We start from the raw sequence: 19987 nt of genomic DNA, 5'->3' as shown, positions 1-19987 counted from the left end.
TGCTCCCTACCGTTTTAAAGCAGACACTTTTTTGGGGGATTTCTTTTTCAATTTGGGAAGCGATCTGTCTTGTTCGAATCCCTCGTTGTCTAAAAGTTGCCGCATAGCGATGTTGGCCAGTTGTTCCATGAGCTTGAACGTCTCATTGATGTTGAGGAAGACGGAGAAGAAGTGTTCCCTCGACCTTGTGCTCACTTTGATCACGTCAGGCAGCAGCAGCGTGGCATTCTTCTCCAGCTGGGTTATGTCCACCCAGCGGATCACCAACTTGGCTGAGCACAAGGGACAGAAACACTTCAATGCTAAATGATCTGCCTACCCCCTGCTCCCTTATGCCCTTCCACTCTCCTCACCTCCCTCCCTCTCTCCCCAACCCACTCGCCCACCCCTCCAGCACTGAAACCCAGCCAGCATCTCTCTTGAACCATCACGTATTTCCCCAGTCTTCTGCAGCTGAGATTTTCTTGGGCCATAGAGGTCTTATTAACTTTTTCTATCAGTATTGATAAATCATCATCCTTAGAATAACAGAAGAGGTGATAGTGGGTCTCTGATGGGAGGGCTACCCTTCCAAAACCATTTGACCTAACTTTTTATGGTATTTGTTAAGTGCTTTTTATGTGCCAGGCACTGTACTAAATGCTGGGATAGATACAAGCTTCTCAGATTGGACACAGTCCACGTCCCACATGGGGTTCAAAGAAATAATCCCCATTTTCCAGGTGAGGCAATTGAGGCAACAGAGAAGTTAAATGACTTGCTTAAAGCCACAGAGCAGACAAGTGGTGGAGCCAGGATTAGAACCCAGGTCCCTCTGACTCCCAAGCCCATGCTCTATCCACGAAGGCCTTACAGCTAACTCTGCCTACCTTCCCTTCCCATAAGGAAGGAATAGAAGCACAGGTGGTTAATACTGAGGTACACCCAGCCTTGGCGAGGAACCTTGCCCTTCCAGTAGCTGCAAGAGTAATAGTTGACCAGTTTCTCTTCCTCAGGCATCCCAAACAGCCGGTGGAATTTCACGATGGCTTCCTTAAACTTCTCTGTGTCGTCATCTTCCTTCACATCATTGATTTTGTTGTATTCCGCAATGATTCCCTAGGTGGAGAAAACACAGAGAAAACCCTGGTGGTAAGAGAAATCTCATCGCTTCATCCGACGGGGTGACATCTGGCGGGGGGTTAGCCCACTTCTAGATGGAAACTGTCGGAGCCTGGGACGGGGGTTGGAGCCTCAGTTTCCAGGACCATTTAAAATTTGTGTGGCTCTAAGGCTATGAAACAATCAAAAGGCAATGAAACCCTCTCTCTACACTACTCCGTTTTGTCCTTTAGAGGTCTGGCAGACTCCTTTTAGAGGGGAAGCACCACTAAGCGTTTTTGCTACTTAACTCACACCCACCACACTTACATTCACATCCTCAGCTGAAATTGATTTTAGCGTCTGTCTTCCTGGCTTGACTGTAAGCTCCCTGAGGGTAGGGATTGTGCCTACCGACTCAACTGCACTCTCCTACATGTTTAGCATGGTGTTCCACACATAGTAAGCGCTCAATAAATACCATGCCTTGAGCCTGCCCATCGGGGAACTACTCAATTTTCCTTGTTGATTCTCACTGATGGCAGTCATGTCCTGCTTTTCCTAACCCAACTGAACCCTCATCTTCCTGCAGGAACAGGAAGGCCTAGCCCTGTCTTGGGGAATCATCACTGACAATATTTTCTGAGTGCTTATCGTGTGCAGAGCACTGTATTATGCAATCAATCACATTTATTGAGTGCTTACTTTGTACAGGGCACTCTACTAAGCGCTTAGACACTGTACTAAGCACTTGAAAGCACTTGGGAGAGTCCAACGAGCCATTCCCTATCTCTGGAGCCTCTGCGGGGGGGGGGGGGGTGGGGGGGGGGGAGGGTGTCTCCCTCCAGGTGCAGGCCCCGGGGCACTTGTATCAGCTACACATCCTGCAGTAATAACAAGGCCATAAAACCCCGAGACACGTAAGATGGGCTTGGGATCTTGGGATCAGAGCAAGCAGGTTCGGGCAGAGGGAGGGATGGAAGCCGACTAAAGAAAAGGCAGACCCAGGGCTTCTACGCATCTACACTCCGAATCCTGCCCTAGCAGCGGCCAGCCTACTGTTGGATTCCCAGGGCAGCCCCAAAGAGTATAGGAAACTGGAGCAGAAGGGTATGCTAAGGTCAAGAAGACAGCAACCCCGGTGAGCTGGCTGATGGGTCACTTCCCACGAGAACGCAGCCAACAGGCTTACCGGAGCCCTGTGACCAATGCTAGGGATCCTGGAATGAGTCGAAAAAGTGGTCCCAGCCCGGAAGCGGCCCACTTGAGGCCTAGCACCCCTTGCAGCCCTAGGATACTGAAGGGTGCCATGTCAGTCTCTGGAGAGCTGCGGTGCGAACAAAGTGGTTCTGCTTTCAGACCTCTACTTATGACAGGAGGGCAAGAGTTTTTGTAAGAAGGAAAGAACCAGGGTGCAGAATCTGTCTAGAAGAAGACCCCTCAAGTCTCTCTGCCCTGAACCCCTTTGGCGTTAAGGTGATTTTCAGAGCCCAGGTGTCTCCAGGTATCCCGACCCCACAGCTGAAGAAAACAGAAGAGGTCAGATGACCTCTCTACCTTTCTGTCTGCAACCATGCTTAGCTTTTTCCAAGGGTAGGGGGCTAGTCGATGACGAAATGTACAATGCTAATGTCAAGCTTACAACTGGGAATGAAAAAAAAGTCCTCTTCTTCCTAAGGGGGCCATAATGAAAATCAGCTAAACTAGTTCTGTGTGATGCTGTGGCAGCTGAGGAATTTTAATTCTCCTAAATCCATCTGGCATAGAAGTTCCTCAAGGCTCGGGCATGTTTAAATGACTTCCTTACCCAACAGAAAACCTGACTTTCCTGCCCATTTTATACTAATTGTCGGTTTCGGGAAAATAAGAACCATCAATTTCAGGAACTCTCCAAGGGGCACAAGGTAAAATGACCAATCACCTTTCTCATACCCTTCCTTCCTCTCCCCTCTTTTCCTGGCAATTCACTTAGCACAGCCCCTCACATAGCCTGTAACCATCCAAAGGGACTATTTTCCGTGGTTCCTAGTCGAATCAAACTCCTATGGGATGCCAGTACCTGCCCCTCACCCAACCACTGGAAATATTCATGGCAACAACAATGATTTCTCTCTTCCAACCTTGTGCTTCTGTTCCTCTTTCCAGGTATCATGCTCAATAAATACCACTTTGGCGACTATCTTCAACATCCCCCAACAAGTGGTATTTGTTAAGCACTTACCATGTGCCAGATACTGTTCTAAGCGGTGGTGTAGAAACAAGATAATCAATTAGGCCACAATCCCTGTCCCACATGGGGCTCACAGTCTTAATCCCCATTTTACAGATAAGGTAAGTGAGGCACAGGGAAGTTAAGTGACTTGCGCAAGGTCACAAAACAGACAAGTGGCAGAGCCAGAACTCCAGGTCTTTCTGACTCCTCCCAGGTCAGTGCTGCTTCTCTGACCCTCTGCAATTTACTCTCCAACTTCTTTTAGGGGTGTCTAGTTTATGAATGAGATAGGATTAGAATCAATCTTTTCAAACACGACTGGCTTTGCCAATATAATGTAACAAGGACAAAGCCAAGGGAAAGCCCCAGACCACCTGTAGGGGTCCCTGGCCCAGTGCAGGAGCTGGAAGGGATGGATATAAGGCAAAGAGGTGGTTACGGTGTGGATCCTCCATCTTTAAATCTTTTCCCCACTCCCCACAAGTCCCCAAGGGAGATCCATTACTTCTCCATCCCCCTGCTCCTCTGGGCCCAACTCTCCTGTGGCCTCTTGTGGCCTCACCCAGCAAGGGCTGATCATCTCTGGTCTCGCCACAGGACTCAAGTCTGGGTCTCTATCCCTTAAACACTTTGATCTCAGCCCACCCTCAGCTACAAAGCACTTCAATCAATCAATCAATCATATTTATCAAGCGTTTACTGTGTGCCGAGCACTACACTGAGTACTTGGAAGAGTACAGTATAACAGAGTTGGTTGACATGTTCCCTGCCCATGACAAGCTTCAGTCTAGCACTTACACTCTGCCATTTCCCCTTTGTTAATTTACTGTAATGTTTGTCTCCCCCTTTAGACTATAAACTCCTTTTGGGAAAGGACGGTGCTTACCAGATCTATTATATTGTACTCCCCCAAAGCTTAGTACAGTGCTTTGCACATAGCAAGTGCTCAATAAATACCTTTGGCTGGATGATTGGTATGGCTCCTGCCAGTTTTTATTGCAAACATCGGCTATGTTTGGGAGCCCTGCCAGTGCCCAGGGCAAGAAAGGGGTTGGGGGAGGGGGAGCAAGAATCCATACGAAGACCATTCCAGCATATGACTCTGAGGACATATCTTATCCATTGTCCATCTTATCCCCCGACCACCCCAGGACAGACCCTGTCCGCTGGGAGGCATGGGCCCTGCAGGGTACAAGCCCTGATTGGCCTTACCTCACTAATTTTCACAACTCAGGCAAAAACTCTCTTTTTTAATGTGTTTCCCTGACATTAGCACCTGGGAGAGAGGGAGGGAGGGAGAAGGGGAGGAGGGAAGGGAGTGAAATTCAAATTCACCAATACTGCCCCTTGCCCTCTGTCTGGAGATGAGGCTTGGGTGGGAGAAGATCGACTCTCTTGTAAATCAGTTTTTTGCTTCATCTATGGATTTTTGCTCCCCACATTCTCCCTGACCCCACCAATCACATGAGTTGGCTGTCCTATTCCCTCCCCCAAAAGATTTTGGTTCATGATTAAGAACCCTAGAGCCTTTGGGTTGCTGAAGGAGATTTGAGGGGATGCTTGAGAACCTGATTCCAGGAACAGCATCTGGGGTCCCTACCTGGACCTTTCCCCTCACAAACGTTGTTATATCATTTTCATTTTCAAAGATGGACAGCGTCTGCAGCAGATTCTGCTCAAGCCATTCCCAGTGTTCAGTGACTTCCTTCCTTGATCCACCTGTAAAAAAAAAAACAAACCAACATAGTAAATTACATGCTGAAGTTTGGGTCAAAATTCCCCATGAGGAAGTTCAAAACCCAGTTTACTTCCATCAACGCAACAGCATAAAAGTGCCAATGAAATAGCAGCTTCTCCCCTCAGTTTTAAAATCTGAAAATTCATTAATTCATTCAATTGTATTAATTGAGCTCTTGCTGTGTACACAGCTCTGCACTAAGCACTTCGGAGAGTACAACAACAAACAGACACATTCTCTGCCCACAGTGAGCTCACAGTCTAGATGATTATGGTATTTGTTGAGCGCTTACTATATGCCAAACACTGTTCTAAGCAAATCGGTTGGACACAGTCCCTGTCCCACGTGTGGGGAAAATGTGGCAGTTGAGTCTGGATGAGGCTAACCTAAGAGGGTTGAAAAGAATCTTGGATTCATCAATGCTAAGGATAGTTGATTGATAACCAAATCACAATATGAAGATATTGGATAGAGCCTAGGCCTGGGAGTCAGAAGGACCTGGGTTCTAATCCAAGCTCTGCCTCTTGCCTGCTGTGTGACCTTGGGCAAGTCACTTCACTTCTCTGTCCCTCAGTTACTTCATAAATAAAGTTGATATTTGTTAGCGCTTACTGTGTGCACAGCATTGTTCAAAGCGCTGGGGTAGAAACAGGGTAGGGGTTGTCCCACGTGAGGCTCACAGTTAATCCTCATTTTACAGTTGAGGATTATACAAATGAGAATCATCTGCAATGGGGATAAGACTGTGAGCTCTATGTGGGAAAGGGACTGTGTCCAACCTGATTAGCTTGTATCTACCCCAGCGCTTAGAACAGTGCTTGATACATAGTAAGCGCTTAACAAATAGCATTATTATTTATTAATAGTAATAATAATGATAAACAATCACTCTAATAATGATACAGTTGTGTCCAACCTGATTAACTTATGCTTAACACATAGTAAACACATATAATAATAATTTGGCATTTGTTAAGCACTGCTTATGCTGGGGCCCATCCAATAATCAGATTAGACACATTCCCTGTCCCAAATCTCACAGTCTAAAGAGGAGGGAAAACAGGTATCTTAGGCCCAGGAGAAACTGAGGCACGGGCCCATAGTCACACAACAGGCAAGTGGCAGAGCTGAGAATAGAATCCAGGTCCTCTGGCTCCCAGGCCTGTGTGCTCTTTCCAGTAGGCTATGCTGCTTCTCAATTCCTCAGAGACGGACTATCGTGAAGGTCTCCTTCTAGCAAATAGGAATGGCAGCTTGGTCAACCTGACCATAAGAGGTGGGTCAAGGGCAGGTCAACGAGAAGGGTTGCCATGAACCACAGGTGCATCTGTGTCTACGTGTCTGGGAGGGGGCACTTGACAGTGCATCTGGATGCTCTGCTACAAGTGATCTTTGGCGACAATTTGTTAGAATGAGCGCTCTCCCTACCTTTCCACACACCCATCTCATCCGGGGATCACCTGCACAGCTCAACAGAGCGGGGCTGAAAAGCAACACGCTGCGCCTGAGTCCACAGGGCACCTTTATAGGGAAAACGGGGGCGAGGGGCTACTCCACTGGCCGACGCGGGTAACACCCGCACCCTGCCATCAGCCTGCCCTGACTTTGCAAAGTGTCTAGAGGCAAGCCAAGGCGGCAGCAGGCTGGGGGTCACCACTGAGGGCTTGGACGGGAACAACCGCTTGTCCCGTAGCTGCCCATCCGACCCCAGCACTCCAAAGGCAGCGGTCCAGTCTTAGAGGCACATGACAGTCGTGACTGCTTAAGATGAGTCTTGCCTGAGGCAGACTCATCCCAAACTAGATTTTTCTTGGAGAAAAATTATCTTCAACACCACCCTTGTCCCCCCGCAGACTGGGCCAATGCGTATTCCGTGAGCCTCCTGTGGAACAGGGACCATGTCCAACTTGATTAACCTGTATCTACCCCAGTGCTTAGAACAGTACTCGACACTTAGTAAGTGTTTAAAAAATACCAATAAAAAAAGTGCTGAGAGGCCACATCTGACCTCATGAATAAATGTGTCCACAGATTTAGACATTTGCAGGGATACAACCAACTCTCTCAAATCTATTTTTCTCAAGAAAAGCACTGGTTGGTCTACCTTTCCCCCTCCCCTCTGAATCTCCTCCCAGAACTAGACTCACGTGTGGTGAGCCCGATCACATTATACCGTATTAGAGTTCTTTCGTTCTAGCGCCAGAAAAGCTTCAGTATTCTGCAGGAGATCTGATGCAACCTCCTCCAGTAATGCACCAAAAATGATCTCTCTTCCTTCAATTATGAATGAGATGTGAAAACTGATGGTCTCGAGGGAGGTGCCAACGCAGACCTCACTGACACAGTTACCCGGAGAAGGGATGGAATGACATCATCCCTGCGGCTTCTGCTCAGGTCTTGGCTTCCTAGTGTGCTCACAGCACAAAGGCAGAAATCTCTTCCCATACCAATTGCCAAATTCTCCAAAAACAAATGCAACTGCAGGGCTATGGCGTGCGCGCACACACACACAAACACACACACACACACTCCCCCTCCCCCCTACCTCCCCCACCTCGTAAGTGAGCCCTGGAGAGTCAGGTGAAGGGGTGGGGGGGACGGCCTAGTGGAAAGAGCACAGGCTTCGGAGTCAGAGGACATTGCTTCTGATCAGAGGACATGGGTTCTAATCCCACCTCAGCTACTTGTCTGCTGTGTGATCTGGGGCAAGTCACTTCACTTCTCTGCGCCTCACTTGCCTCACCTGCAAAATGGGGATTAAGACTGGGAGCCCCAAGTGGTATGGGGACAGTATCCAACCTGATTATCTTGTATTTACCCCAGCACTTAGAACAGCGCTTGGTTAACGAATACCATAATTATTATTTATTATGTGCACACACACACACACATAACAGCCCAAGTTACAGTACCCTATCATTTCCCCTGTAATCCTGCGTGATGGCTGCTCTTCTCGGGGCCCTGATCCCTGGGGCGGCGATGTTCGAAAGCCCACGAGGACAGTGGAAAAGAGACGGCAGTCCAAACACAGTCTCCTGGGGGTCTTGCTGCTGCATGGTGCCACTCCTTCACAGGGAGGCAGAGGGGTGAGAGCACAGTAAGTGCTCAATAAATATAATTGAATGAATGAATGACTGCTGTTGCTCCTCCCCTCCTTCCTGGCAACAGCCTGCACAGGCCCACACACCAGCAGACCACCAGTCCCCTGCCCCTCACCCCCCACCCCCACATGCATGGCTCAACAGGGGGTCTGTACAGGTTGCAAAGGGCAAGGGATGCTGGTGTCTCAGGGTCAGATGAGCGATTGCTCCCACCCTCGCCCTGCTGCCCTACATGAGGGTGTCACCTCTCCAGAGCCCTGCCCCCGGGTGCTAGTGGTTGGGGGGAAGGGAGGGTGGTGCATGCCCTGTTACTTGTGGAGAGATTCAGTCAGCCAAGAGGAAATGCTGGTCGGGGGAGAAGAGTTAAGCATCGGACTTCCACCCTATAGACCCTGACAGGGAGTTACACATTTCCGGCCCGTGGAACCGTCCCCCAGATATCCTCTCGCAGCCACACCCAGGATTCTGCTCTATCGAGAATTAACTGTGCCACCTCATGACCGGCTTCCTCCAAAGCCAAACAATGTCACCGTGATTCTGCCTAGCCAGCTGGCCGACATCGCTCCAATTTCTAGATTCTTTAGAGAAGTCAGAGGGACGTAAGGAGTCTCCTTCTCTCCTCTGTTCGCCTTGTGCCCGGGGGATGTTTCTCCTGTGATTTCTGATGTCAGTGACTAGGATGCTCTTCTAAGTCTCCTTCCCTTCAGCCCAGAACTTGGCAACATTAGACAAACAAACGGGCTTAATGTTTCTCTTGGAACTGTGTCAGGAGAGCAAGACGGTCTACAAAACAGAAGACAGCCTGACAGCTTCCAGATCCAACTCCTTGAGATGAGTAAAGGCAAGGATGAGCTCAGGGTCCAAGTGAAAACAAAAAAAAAGCCCTCCAAAATCAGCTCCAATTTTCAACCTGCTTGAAAATGTGATTAGCAATACAGTAAAGAACAGGACACCTTGATCTCTTGAGATGCTTAAAAATGCTTCTCCTGTGTTTTGGGATTATCCCGCTGATGGTCACAAATGGTAACAATTTATTTTTATCACCTCTAGGATATTCCTTATGAAAACAGCCTTAAAGACAGTCAGCCAAAAGCAAAACCAGAGTGGGATTTGGAATCTCCAATTCCCAATCCCAGATGAAACCAGTTGACATACCCTGGAGAGAAAGAAAAGCTTCTAAGAGGCCAAATGCAGGAAGAATTCACACAGCATTTTTGAAACATTTGTCAGAATGTGTAAAGGAGGTCATACTGTCATCTGCAAGAAGCAGACACCCCAGAGTTGAAATTCTGCGAAGAAGGGATCAGTTGGGAGCCCATTTTCAATGTGGGGCCAAGAAAGAGGAAATGTGATTGTCAAATAAATGAAGCTGTCACCAAAGGATGAATCCTCATCACCCAGGGCAAATCCCTCAGCATTTTATAAAGAAATGAGCGCAGTGCCTATTTGAAATAACAAGCAGCCTAGTTGATAGAGCATGGACCTGGGAGTCAGAAGGACCTGGGTTCTTGTTCTGCCTCTTCCACTTATCTGCTGTGTGACCTTGGGCAAATCACTTAACTTTTCTAGGCCTCAGTTACCTCATCTGTAAAATGGGGATTAAGACTGTGAGCCCCATGTGGGACATGGAGTGTCCAACATGATTAGCTTCTATCCCAGTGCTTAGCACCATGCCTGGCACATAGTAAGCTTTTAACAAATACCAAAAATAAACTCTACCACCAAAAACCCCTGCAAAGTGATAGCACGTCTGACACATCTTCTTCTTGAAGGGCTAAAGCTTCCTGCCTAGGACAGGGAGAAATCTAGCACCAAGACAGCATCAATGTTTTAAATAATCATAATTGTGGCATTTGTTAAGCCCTTACTATGTGACAAATACTGTACTATAAGCACTGGATTAGGTATCAGGTATTCATCTCAGATTCACTTCCTGTCCCAACCAGGGTTCACATTTTAAGGATGGGTCTGTTTGGCAGAAACAGAAATAAACAATTTCTTGAAAAATTCCCTACTGTCAAGCAAAACACAAAACACAATGGGCAAACAGGGCCCATCTCTTTTCTGAAGATGCTGCCGGAATCCTGAGTTAAAAGTTTTCCTGTGGAGAATTTCTTGGAAATTAGTTTGGAAAAAACAATCACTGCATCATCAGATACAGTTAGCAGAGCATTCTCTGTATGTGCCGGACTTAATAAACATCACTTAATGATGTTGATAAAGAAGCCTAATTGGTTTGTGGCTGGATTCTCATCTAGTTCTAAATCTGCCCAGAGCATGAAGTCAAATAGAACTGAACTGAGATCAATAATGCTGGAAGGTGACACTCTTCAAACTGGGTCACTGAAGTGGAAAAGCTATGGTCCGGGGCTTCACACTGCTGCTGTTGGATAAAATCTCTCTTTTTGCCAGAGTAGAGAAATACATTACAAATAGGCTATTTCCCAGGGCTCTTCCCCTATGGTTTTTGCTTGATAAGTGGTGGAGGCGGGATTAGAACCCAAAATCTCTGACTCTCTTGTCTGTGCTCTTTCCACTAGGCCATGAAGCTTCTCACACTTGATTACAATAATAATTATTATTTGTTAAGGGCTTACTATATGCCCGACATGTACTAAGCAAGCAAACTGGGTTGGACACAGTTCCTGTCCCATGTAGGGCTCACAGTCTCAATTCCCATTTTACAGATGAGGTAACTGAGGCATAGTGAAGTGACTTACCCAAGATCCCACAGCAGACTAGTGGCATTGATATCACTCCATCCTTAGCTCCACAAAACGTGTGCACATATCCATAATTATTTTAATGTCTGTTTCCCCCTCTAGACTGTACACTCCTGGTGGGCAGGAAATGTGTTTACTGTGTGCGGTTTTTGTTTTTTTGGGGGGGAGTACATGTTAAGCGCTTACTTTGTGCCAGACACTGTACTAAGCATGGGCAAATACAAGCTGATCAGGCTGGACACAGTCCATGTCCCATGTAGGGCTCACAGTTTTAATCTCTATTTTAGGAGATGAGACAACTGAGGAACAAAGTTAAGTGATTTTGCCTAAAGTCATGCAGTGAACAAGTGGCAGAGCTGTGATTAGCTGTGGTATTGAATGCTCCCAAGCACTTAATACAGTGCTCTGCACACAGTGAATACTCAATAAAGAGAACTGTCCGATTGAAAACATTTTCAGCTTGATCATCTCTTAGTCACAAAAGATGAAAAGTTTTCCATTTTTATGCCATGTTTAAAAATAGTAGCCCAGTGAAAAGTAATAACAGCAGGGTGCATTTGCTTCAACAAAAGCACTGTAGTGTACCAACTACCCAGAAATCATAGAAAATCACTATTTATAGAAGTTGTGTGGTGCTTTAAAAATTTGAGGGGCAAAAGGTAATTGGGCTTGTTTTAAAATCTGCATCAATTAAGACAGAAGATATATAGTGGTCTTTTCAAAGCTACTATAATGCGGCCAGTGTGAGCCTGAAAGGAGGGGCTTTGAAGGGGGGGGAGGGGTGTGTTCAGCCAAACACAATGATGTCATCATGAAATTTGCTATAGGATGATTTTAAACATCTAATGATCAGACCATTAGGGTATTTAGTTATCTGATTAGCATTTGGAACAATGCATATACTGAAATAGAGGGGCACAGCAGTTTCTGAGGAATTTAATACAATCATTTCTGAATGACAAACTGAACATATTACTAAGAGGTCCTAGATAATAATGAGGCCACTCTTTATCTATTACCATCTCTTGACATAACTAGGCTTTGAATCGCTGCCAGTGCCTGGCATTGTGTCTTGGCTTTATAATGAGTTCGGGTGCATGAAGAGATTATTATTTAAAGATGCCGCCCTGGAGGTGAATCATCAACTGGATATGTGAGTGGCTTTTAAGAGGGGGAGGCAGGGGTATATCCAGAGACAGAAAGACATACACACACACGTGACGGCTGCCATGACCATGGCCCCCTATAATTCTGGGAGGGTGGCCACTAAGTCTAGCAGCAATATTAACATGAAGTGGAGAGAACAGCTGGAGCAGAACAAATCAGGAATCAGTAATTAAACACCCGCTGGTCAAAGAAGAGGTTGAGGTAGATGGGTAAAAGCTGCAGTCTACAAAGCCCAAGTGTGGTGGCCCATTGCAAAGGAAACGAGAATGGAGGGGATGTGTGGCAGGAGTACAGATGTGCCATGCAGCGCGCAGTATGAAGATCCCTAAGCGATGAGAGTCGACGCAGGGCAGACCACCTTCCTCCTCTAACTTCCTCAAGTCGCTTAGGACTTGCTGTCTCAGTAAGTCTCTTTACAGTAAGTCTCAGTAAGTCTCTAACAGCCTTGGAATTCCTTTGGAGTTTCTCTACTCACATCCACATAGAGGGAACTAGGGAACGCCCATTCCTCACTAGTGTGTGTGTAAGTGTGTGTGGGTACCAACCTTGGGCACTGTTTAGGGGAACTGTGTCTCTGCCCCCTTAGAGTCTCTTGGGATCCATGGAGCTGCTCCTGTCTCCTAGAGGGGTGACTGGGACAGAAGCACTGGCTGCAGCTGGGCCTAGTAGAAAGATCATGGGCCTGAAAGCCAGGGAACCTGGCTCCGCCATTTGTCTGCTTTGTGACCTTGGGCAAGCCACTAAACCTCTCTGTGCCTCCATTTCCTCAACTGTTAAATGGGGATTCAATACCTGTTCCCTCTCCTATTTGACTGTGAGCAGGGACTGGATCTCACGTGATTAATTTGTATCTATGCCAGAGTTGAGAACAGTGCTTAGCCTATAGTACTAAGGCTAAGTACTATAGCCAAAAACCAAAAATACAAAAAAAAATCATCCTTGGTTTCTCTACAGTAGCTGGGCATTAAGGATCATCTTTAGTGACTGAGAAAACACCCAGTCAGGAATATTTTCTTCCCCTTTATGGCTCCTTCTCTTCACTTCCGGAGGAGGTTTCAACAACAAAAGTAGAGAAAAATCAATCTCTTAAAATCAATAGTAAGACAATTATTAGGAAGCAATAAAAAGGCTACAGATATATCTCTCTCTCTCTTCTGAATTATTATTGGGTACCTTGTAATTTCTGCAAGGTTAAAATGACTTAAGTCTCTGACTAAGAAATATGAATCCAAATTGAAGTCAGGGAATTTTAAAGTTGCCTTAATACAATGTCAAAAAGTCAAACTATGTCAGTCTCTGAAAGCAGCACTAAAAATGCAAATTCAAAAACACATGCCCTAAATTGAAAAACATCTCATAAAAAGATCTAAGAGTGAAAGAGCTTTTCTGTGAATTAGATGGCTACAATCTCAAGCATCAAAGGTGGGGAGGTAGATGATTATCTCATTTTCAAACTTGAATTGATTAGAAATGATTATTAATGGGAGAATAGAATCACCTATAAGGACATTCTGAAGCTACACTTAGGGAGGGATTTTTAAAATAGATTTAGTCTTTAACCCCAAGCAAAAACCAGCCAGAACAGGCTGCAGCTGTTTTATTGCAATGAAAGAATTTTCCAGATTAACCAACATCCCTTTTGCTTCATGAAGTGATAGTCTCCCTGTCCTTTTAAATTTGTCTCGTGGTTGAGTGTAAACTCCTTGTGGACAGAGAACATGTAAGTTATTTATTATGTACTTCCCAGGTGCATATCAATTAATCAAACACCAATTGTATTTATGTGATTATGTGCACAGCACTGTACTAAACACTTGGGAGTGTACAATACAACAAAATAAGCAGACACATTCTCTGAACATAACGCGTTTACAGTCTAGAGGGGAAGACAGACATTAATATGAATATAAAACTTATACTAATTTTAAACTATGTACACAAGTGATGTGCTTAGTAGAGTGCCCTGTCCCACATGGATGAACAATAAATGTCACTCTTCCTTTTCCTCCTCTGGGAAATAAGCCATTTTTGGAAGCTGAGCTCACTCAGGCCATTTGATTTCTAATTACTGGATTTCTAATTACTGGATTTCTAATTACTGGATTACCCAGATCTGGGTGGCCATCATCCACCCTCCTCTGTCTTCCTCACCACATTAGTCATGCATTTCAGATTATGGGACTTACCGCAGGCAATGGTCCAGTACACCAGCGAGTCTGGAGTCTGATAGAGGATTCGGTAGGGGGCAACCCTCGCACTGGAGTCCAGAACGACATCAAGAGTTCCCACCAGAAGACCTGCGAAATAAGAAAGGCACATGGTCAAAAATCCCAGGCTGACATTTCCATTATTTTCCCCCAACTACTGATCGGATGGATGAGAAGCTCATCATTGGCTGTCCTTCAAATCTGATGGTAGGTACCCGGGCTATGGAAGATGTCGGATTCTGTATTATGCTCCCATTTGAGTATTAGACCTGGCTGATGTCTTGCACTGCACCATTCCCACTTTTATGATTCCTTCTTTGGCCCTTCTGTGGCATTTAGAGAGATGGCTGATAGTCAGCTAACCATCTGCCTGTAGGCAAGCTCTAGGAGCTGAAAAAGTTGACTCAACTCAACAAAGAACACACATATAAAGCTCTCAAATTCAAGATGCTGTTTTATTATGCTACTTGTTTAGTACTTACTATGTGCCAAGCACTGTTCTAAGCACTGGGGTAGATACAAGATAATCAGGTTGGATACATTCCCTGTCCCATATGGAGTTCACAGTCTAAGTAGGGTGGAATGGGATTCAATCCTCATTTTACAGATGAGGAAACTGAGGCCTAGGGAAGTTAAGTTGCTCGAGGTTACATAGTAGAGAACCCAGCTCCTCTGACTCCCAGGCTCGTGCTCTGTCCACTAGGCCCCGCTGCTTTTCAAATGGCATGATAGGAAGAGTGCTCTAATAGGGCCCAATTTGCAAAATTCTTCATGACTATTTTAATTACCTGATCCTCAGGTTAATATGACCATGTTCTTGTTTTAGATAATGAAGCACAGAAAAGAGTATATTGAACGGACTCCGGAGTTAGATAAAGGTTAGTGGTAGGTGGGAGCCTCCCTAGCACACTCTTTGGTCCAATTTAAATTTCAGGTTAAAAAGACCAAAAAATCATGGTCCAGGTTGCCATGTTGGTCATGTGACTGAGCCAAGATGCAACACATATGAAACTCGCTGTTTTGACCATAAATTACAGTCCTGGGAGGTGACATGGACTACGATTTCACTCAGTGTTAATGAGCATCTAAGGAATGAATGAGAATTCAAAGTACTTAAGGAAATTCAAACTTGGCCTTTACCCAGCTTCCTTTCCCTCATCCCCTACTAAAGACAATACACAATTATCTGCAATTACTGGTGACTGGCCTTGTCTTTGGACATGTTTTTATATGCTTCGAGACTTACAAAAGTCATATGCAGATAACATCAATTCCATATGCACAGCTGACCAAATCACATCCCACTGTCTCTCTTCCATGTATTCACACAGGTCAGAATTTTGCTATAGCAGTGTTTACAATTAGGGAACAAATTTACTGTAAGAGAAAAAGAAATGTCCCTGTGGATCAGCCCGATTGTCGGTCTCTGACTGTGACCACAAAAGGATATTTAGAGGAAAAGAATGATGACTGTCCCCTTTGACACCTATTCCCACCATCCAACGTCCTTATCTTTTCTCCTTCATTACCTATTGTGAACCTCTTGAAGCTATTAATATCATTAGACTGCACAAGCTCCATATGCTTCCCCCGACCTCCTCTCTTGCCTATTTGCCTTGAAAGTGGCTGTTTGAATTCTCTGGATTGGTTCTCCACCTCATCAAAACTCTGGTTTATTATTAGAGTGCTTGTAGAAATTAACACCTTTTGAAACTTTCATGGGTTGACTGCCTAGCTAGGGGCTCCCTTCACTTGGCTCATCCTGGCCCAAGGCCAGCCTCTTGGGAACAACTGAGCCAGATTATGGTTCTTAACAGGCTGTCCCTCAGAATTCTCCCTCCCCACAGATGACAAACCATCTCTGTAAACCTGCTGGGGCTGCAGCAAAATCAGCTTTTGCTGACAATCAACCAGTCATATTTTTTGAGCGCTTACCAGGTGCAGACACCTGTACTAAGCACTTGGGAGAGTATAACATCAAAGTTGGTGGACACACTCCCTGCCCACAATGAGATTACAGTCATACATACAGGATACATAAATATCAATAAATTACCGATACATACATTAGTGTAGTGGGGATGAAGGAGGTGTGAATAAAGGGTGCAAATCCAATTTCAGTTTTATGCAACCGGCTGAAGCGGCTGTCAAAGCCAGGATCAGTTCCTATGCTAAGCACAGTTCTAGCAGCTAGCTCAAATCAACTAATTTAGATATTAAATGATCTTTGATTGCCTGTGATAAGTAAATCAGTCCTAAAAATAACTGCACTGTGATTTTATATAAGCACATATTTTTAACCCCGAACAACAGAACTACTGGTTCCAAACAGCATTTAGAAAAAAAGCAACATCAACGTATCTAGTTCGATAAATGCTATCGGCTTCACCAAATTGTAAACCACATGAAGGAAGAGGACTGAGTTTGATCTGACTGCATTTACCCCAGTGCTTAGCACTTGAGTGATTACATACCAATTATTATTACTATTCTTATTAATAAAATCCATCTCAGCATTCCCTGATTACACCCCAGTTTTCCCAGGCACATCCCCCTCCCCCAAGCCACCTCAGCATTCCTGTCCAGTTATTGACTTATGCCTTGTTGATTTATCTATCCACATGTGTTTCTAACTTATATCTGTTCTTATGTTCTTTTTATTATTGTACATTTGCAGGATGGGTTTGCTTGTTTTCCCCTCAGACTGTCAACTCCTTGAGTTCAGGGATCATATCTTTCACTTTCTCAGAATGTGTCTAATATCCAGTACACAGCAGACACAATAAAAGCCACTGATATGGCAGGTGGTGGTTTAATTTGGGTTCCTTGGGAGCAGGAAACATGTCTACCAACTCTGTTTTATTGTACTCTCCCTAGTGCTTAGTACAGCACTCTGTACAGAGTAAGTGCTCAATAAATGTGACATCAATTGAGCTTTGGTCTCTCACAGAGGGACAATGTCTAAAAAAAGCCCCTCTGACTTCACTCTGAAAAGTATCAGCAGTTCCACTTGGCCGGAGGGAGCAGGCCAAAGGCAGCCAGGAAGGTGGACCCTGACCGGAATGATGAATGGCTCTGTTCTCTTCTGAGCTCCTGCTCGAGGCAAACTATCTCCCTAGTTCCATCCTGGAGCTAATGAATGGGAAGAAACTTTCATTTCCCAACCCCATGGACTCCTCCTCACCCCAGATCCCACTGTAATCATGTTGAACCTTCATCTGTCTCCCAAGACAACTCTTCTTAGGAACAAAGTTTGAGGGCCCAAGTGATTCAACATTCAAAGTAGCAAGGCTCCTTCTTACTGATCACTTGCAATGCAAATATTATATTTTTCCACCTTTGTTTTTTTATAGTACTTGTGCCAGGTGCTGAACTAAGGCCTGGAGCAGATGTGAGCTAATCAGGTTGGTCACAGTCCATGTCCCACATGGAACTCATAGTCTTTATCATTTTACAGATGAGGTAACTGAGGCACAAAGAAACCGACAATTGCTAGAGCTGAGATTAGAATTCAGATCATCTGTCTCCCCAGTCCGTGCTCCTTCTGCTAAGCCACACTGCTTCCCATTTATCTGAGCCAGCCTACAGCATGCCCACAGGTCTCCAGGGAAGGTCAGTCCAGTCTTGTATTTACTTTTCTGAGGGCCAACTGTCACTGGTGAGCCCACCTCAGTCCTGAACATCGTGCCTCCAGTCGGGTCACTGCATCCGCCCGAGCTCCCCACTGTTAGAGATCATTTTGGCCACTTCAGAAATCTCTCTCCCTACTTTCATTTGCAATACAAATCAGCTTTGAATGGTAAGGCCCAGCCCACGGGACCCACACATGAGTGGATTAGGTCCCGTGCTCTCCCAAACTTGGGCGTCTCCTACTGTCTCTGCTCCCCTTCCTTATCTCGACACCCCATCTATTGAGACCACAGTTGGGCAGGAAAGCCTGAGGCTGGGACACTACATGTTCCCTGACCACAACGAATTTACAATTCAAGAGGAGAAGTGTGGGTTGATTCTGTTCATAGAGTTAAACCCGGGGCAATGAAACAGGAACCTCCGTTCTCTCTCCCCTATTTCTTGCTGGTACATCAAAGATACCAAAGGAGACAAACATTTTCCTGTGGGCAGATGAACCAACGCTGGTATATTGTACTTTCTCAAGTTCTTAGTACAGTGTTCTGCAAACAGTAAGGGCTCAATAAATATGATTGATTGACTGATTCAGCCCACTCCTCCCTCCCCTCCTGAAAATCCAGCAGCCACAAGGAAGAAATCTCAATCCTACTGTAATGCGGAGTGGGAAACTGGGAGTAGCTGTGGACCTGGGAGAGAGGAGCTCAGCTTTTTGGAAATGTAAAAAAGGGCACTGCACAAGGGGAGTTAGTGTGGAAGCAACTGGAGCTTTTGGGTAATTCAGTAGTGGCGGGATAACAACTTTTCTATGCCTGAGGATGACCACTGCATTGAAAGGTCACAAAGACAGCTATTAAGCTTCTAGCAAAGTAAGTAATCCACAAAGAGCTCTTTAGTGATATTACAGCAGCCCTGTTGGAACAAGAAACTCCAACCACAATTCCCAGTATAGACAACAGATGAACATTTCTCTATGATACTTTCTACCAGGCAGCCGTCAAAACACAGGGCAGGACCAGGTCAAGTCACCAAAATTGAGCCATTTGCAAAAAACCCAAGATAAAAAGCCTAATGGCTTCTAAGCAATTGCCACACCATCAATGGCTTGGTGCACTTCTTGACAGATGAAAATGAGGCTTACGGAATCCTTTATTATGATATTGAAATCCAGTTAAGGAACATTCAAAGACTAGTGATTGGAGGCCCAAGTAGAACAACACTACAGGACCAAAAGCATCTTAGTACAGGGCTCTGCACACAGTTAAGTGCTCAATAAATACAACTGAATGACTTAAAGACATTATATGTCCCTGGACATGACACCTCTGAAGAGTGAAGCTGACTCCAAACTAATCATAAACATGGAGGGAGTCTTGCGGAGATGGCAAAAACATTTCAATATTCTCAACACATTTGCCGTTACTGAAGATAAGTCCTTCAAAAGACACAAAACCTTCCAACATAGAAACCAGATAAATTACTTAACCTAACTCCTGGGGATGTCATCTCAATACAACATACTGTAATAATAATAATTATGGTATTTGTTAAGCACTTCCTATGTGCCAAGCACCGTTCTAAGCGCTAGGGTAGATACAAGAAAATCAGGTAAACTCCTTATGGGCAGGGTCGTGCCTGCTAATGCACTTGCATTGTTCTCTCCCAAGCGCTTATACAGTGCTCTGCACATAAGTGCTCAATAAATACCACAGATTGAGCCATAAAGTACCATAAAACATCTGGATATGATGATATACCTGCTGAGATCTAATAATAATAATAATAATGTTGGTATTTGTTAAGCGCTTACTATGTGCCGAGCACTGTTCTAAGCGCTGGGGTAGACACGGGGAATCAGGATGTCCCACATGGGGCTCACAGTCTTAATCCCCATTTGACAGATGAGGTAACTGAGGCACAGAGAAGCTAAGTGACTTGCCCACAGTCACACAGCTGGCAAGTGGGCGATCCGGGATTCGAACTCATGACCTCTGACTCCAAAGCCCGTGCTCTTTCCACTGAGCCACGAGATCTGTTATATTGTACTCCCCCAAGCACTCAGTACAGTGCTCTGCACACAGTAATCCCTTACAACTGATTGATCTACAAGCATAGAGGGGCACCATGCATAA

General features: G+C 45.3%; 1 protein-coding gene across 3 annotated transcripts in view; it reads right to left on the bottom strand.

The window, feature by feature from the left end:
* Positions 1-19987, bottom strand: part of TBC1D9 (TBC1 domain family member 9) — a 94247-nt gene that overhangs the window by 43728 nt on the left and 30532 nt on the right. For all 3 annotated transcript variants that reach the window (XM_039913819.1, XM_029076493.2, XM_029076494.2), the window contains exons 2-5: positions 14208-14318; positions 4893-5011; positions 870-1098; positions 11-272 (exon numbers count right to left, since the gene is read on the bottom strand). In XM_039913819.1, the coding sequence (XP_039769753.1) occupies positions 11-272; positions 870-1098; positions 4893-5011; positions 14208-14318 (721 nt within the window). The remainder of the gene's footprint in view (positions 1-10; positions 273-869; positions 1099-4892; positions 5012-14207; positions 14319-19987) is intronic.

This window comes from Ornithorhynchus anatinus, chromosome 12 (genome assembly GCF_004115215.2).
Source record: "Ornithorhynchus anatinus isolate Pmale09 chromosome 12, mOrnAna1.pri.v4, whole genome shotgun sequence".
Taxonomy (NCBI): domain Eukaryota; kingdom Metazoa; phylum Chordata; class Mammalia; order Monotremata; family Ornithorhynchidae; genus Ornithorhynchus; species Ornithorhynchus anatinus.
Note: the sequence above shows the minus strand (reverse complement) of the source record. Positions and strands in the feature narration are given on the sequence as shown.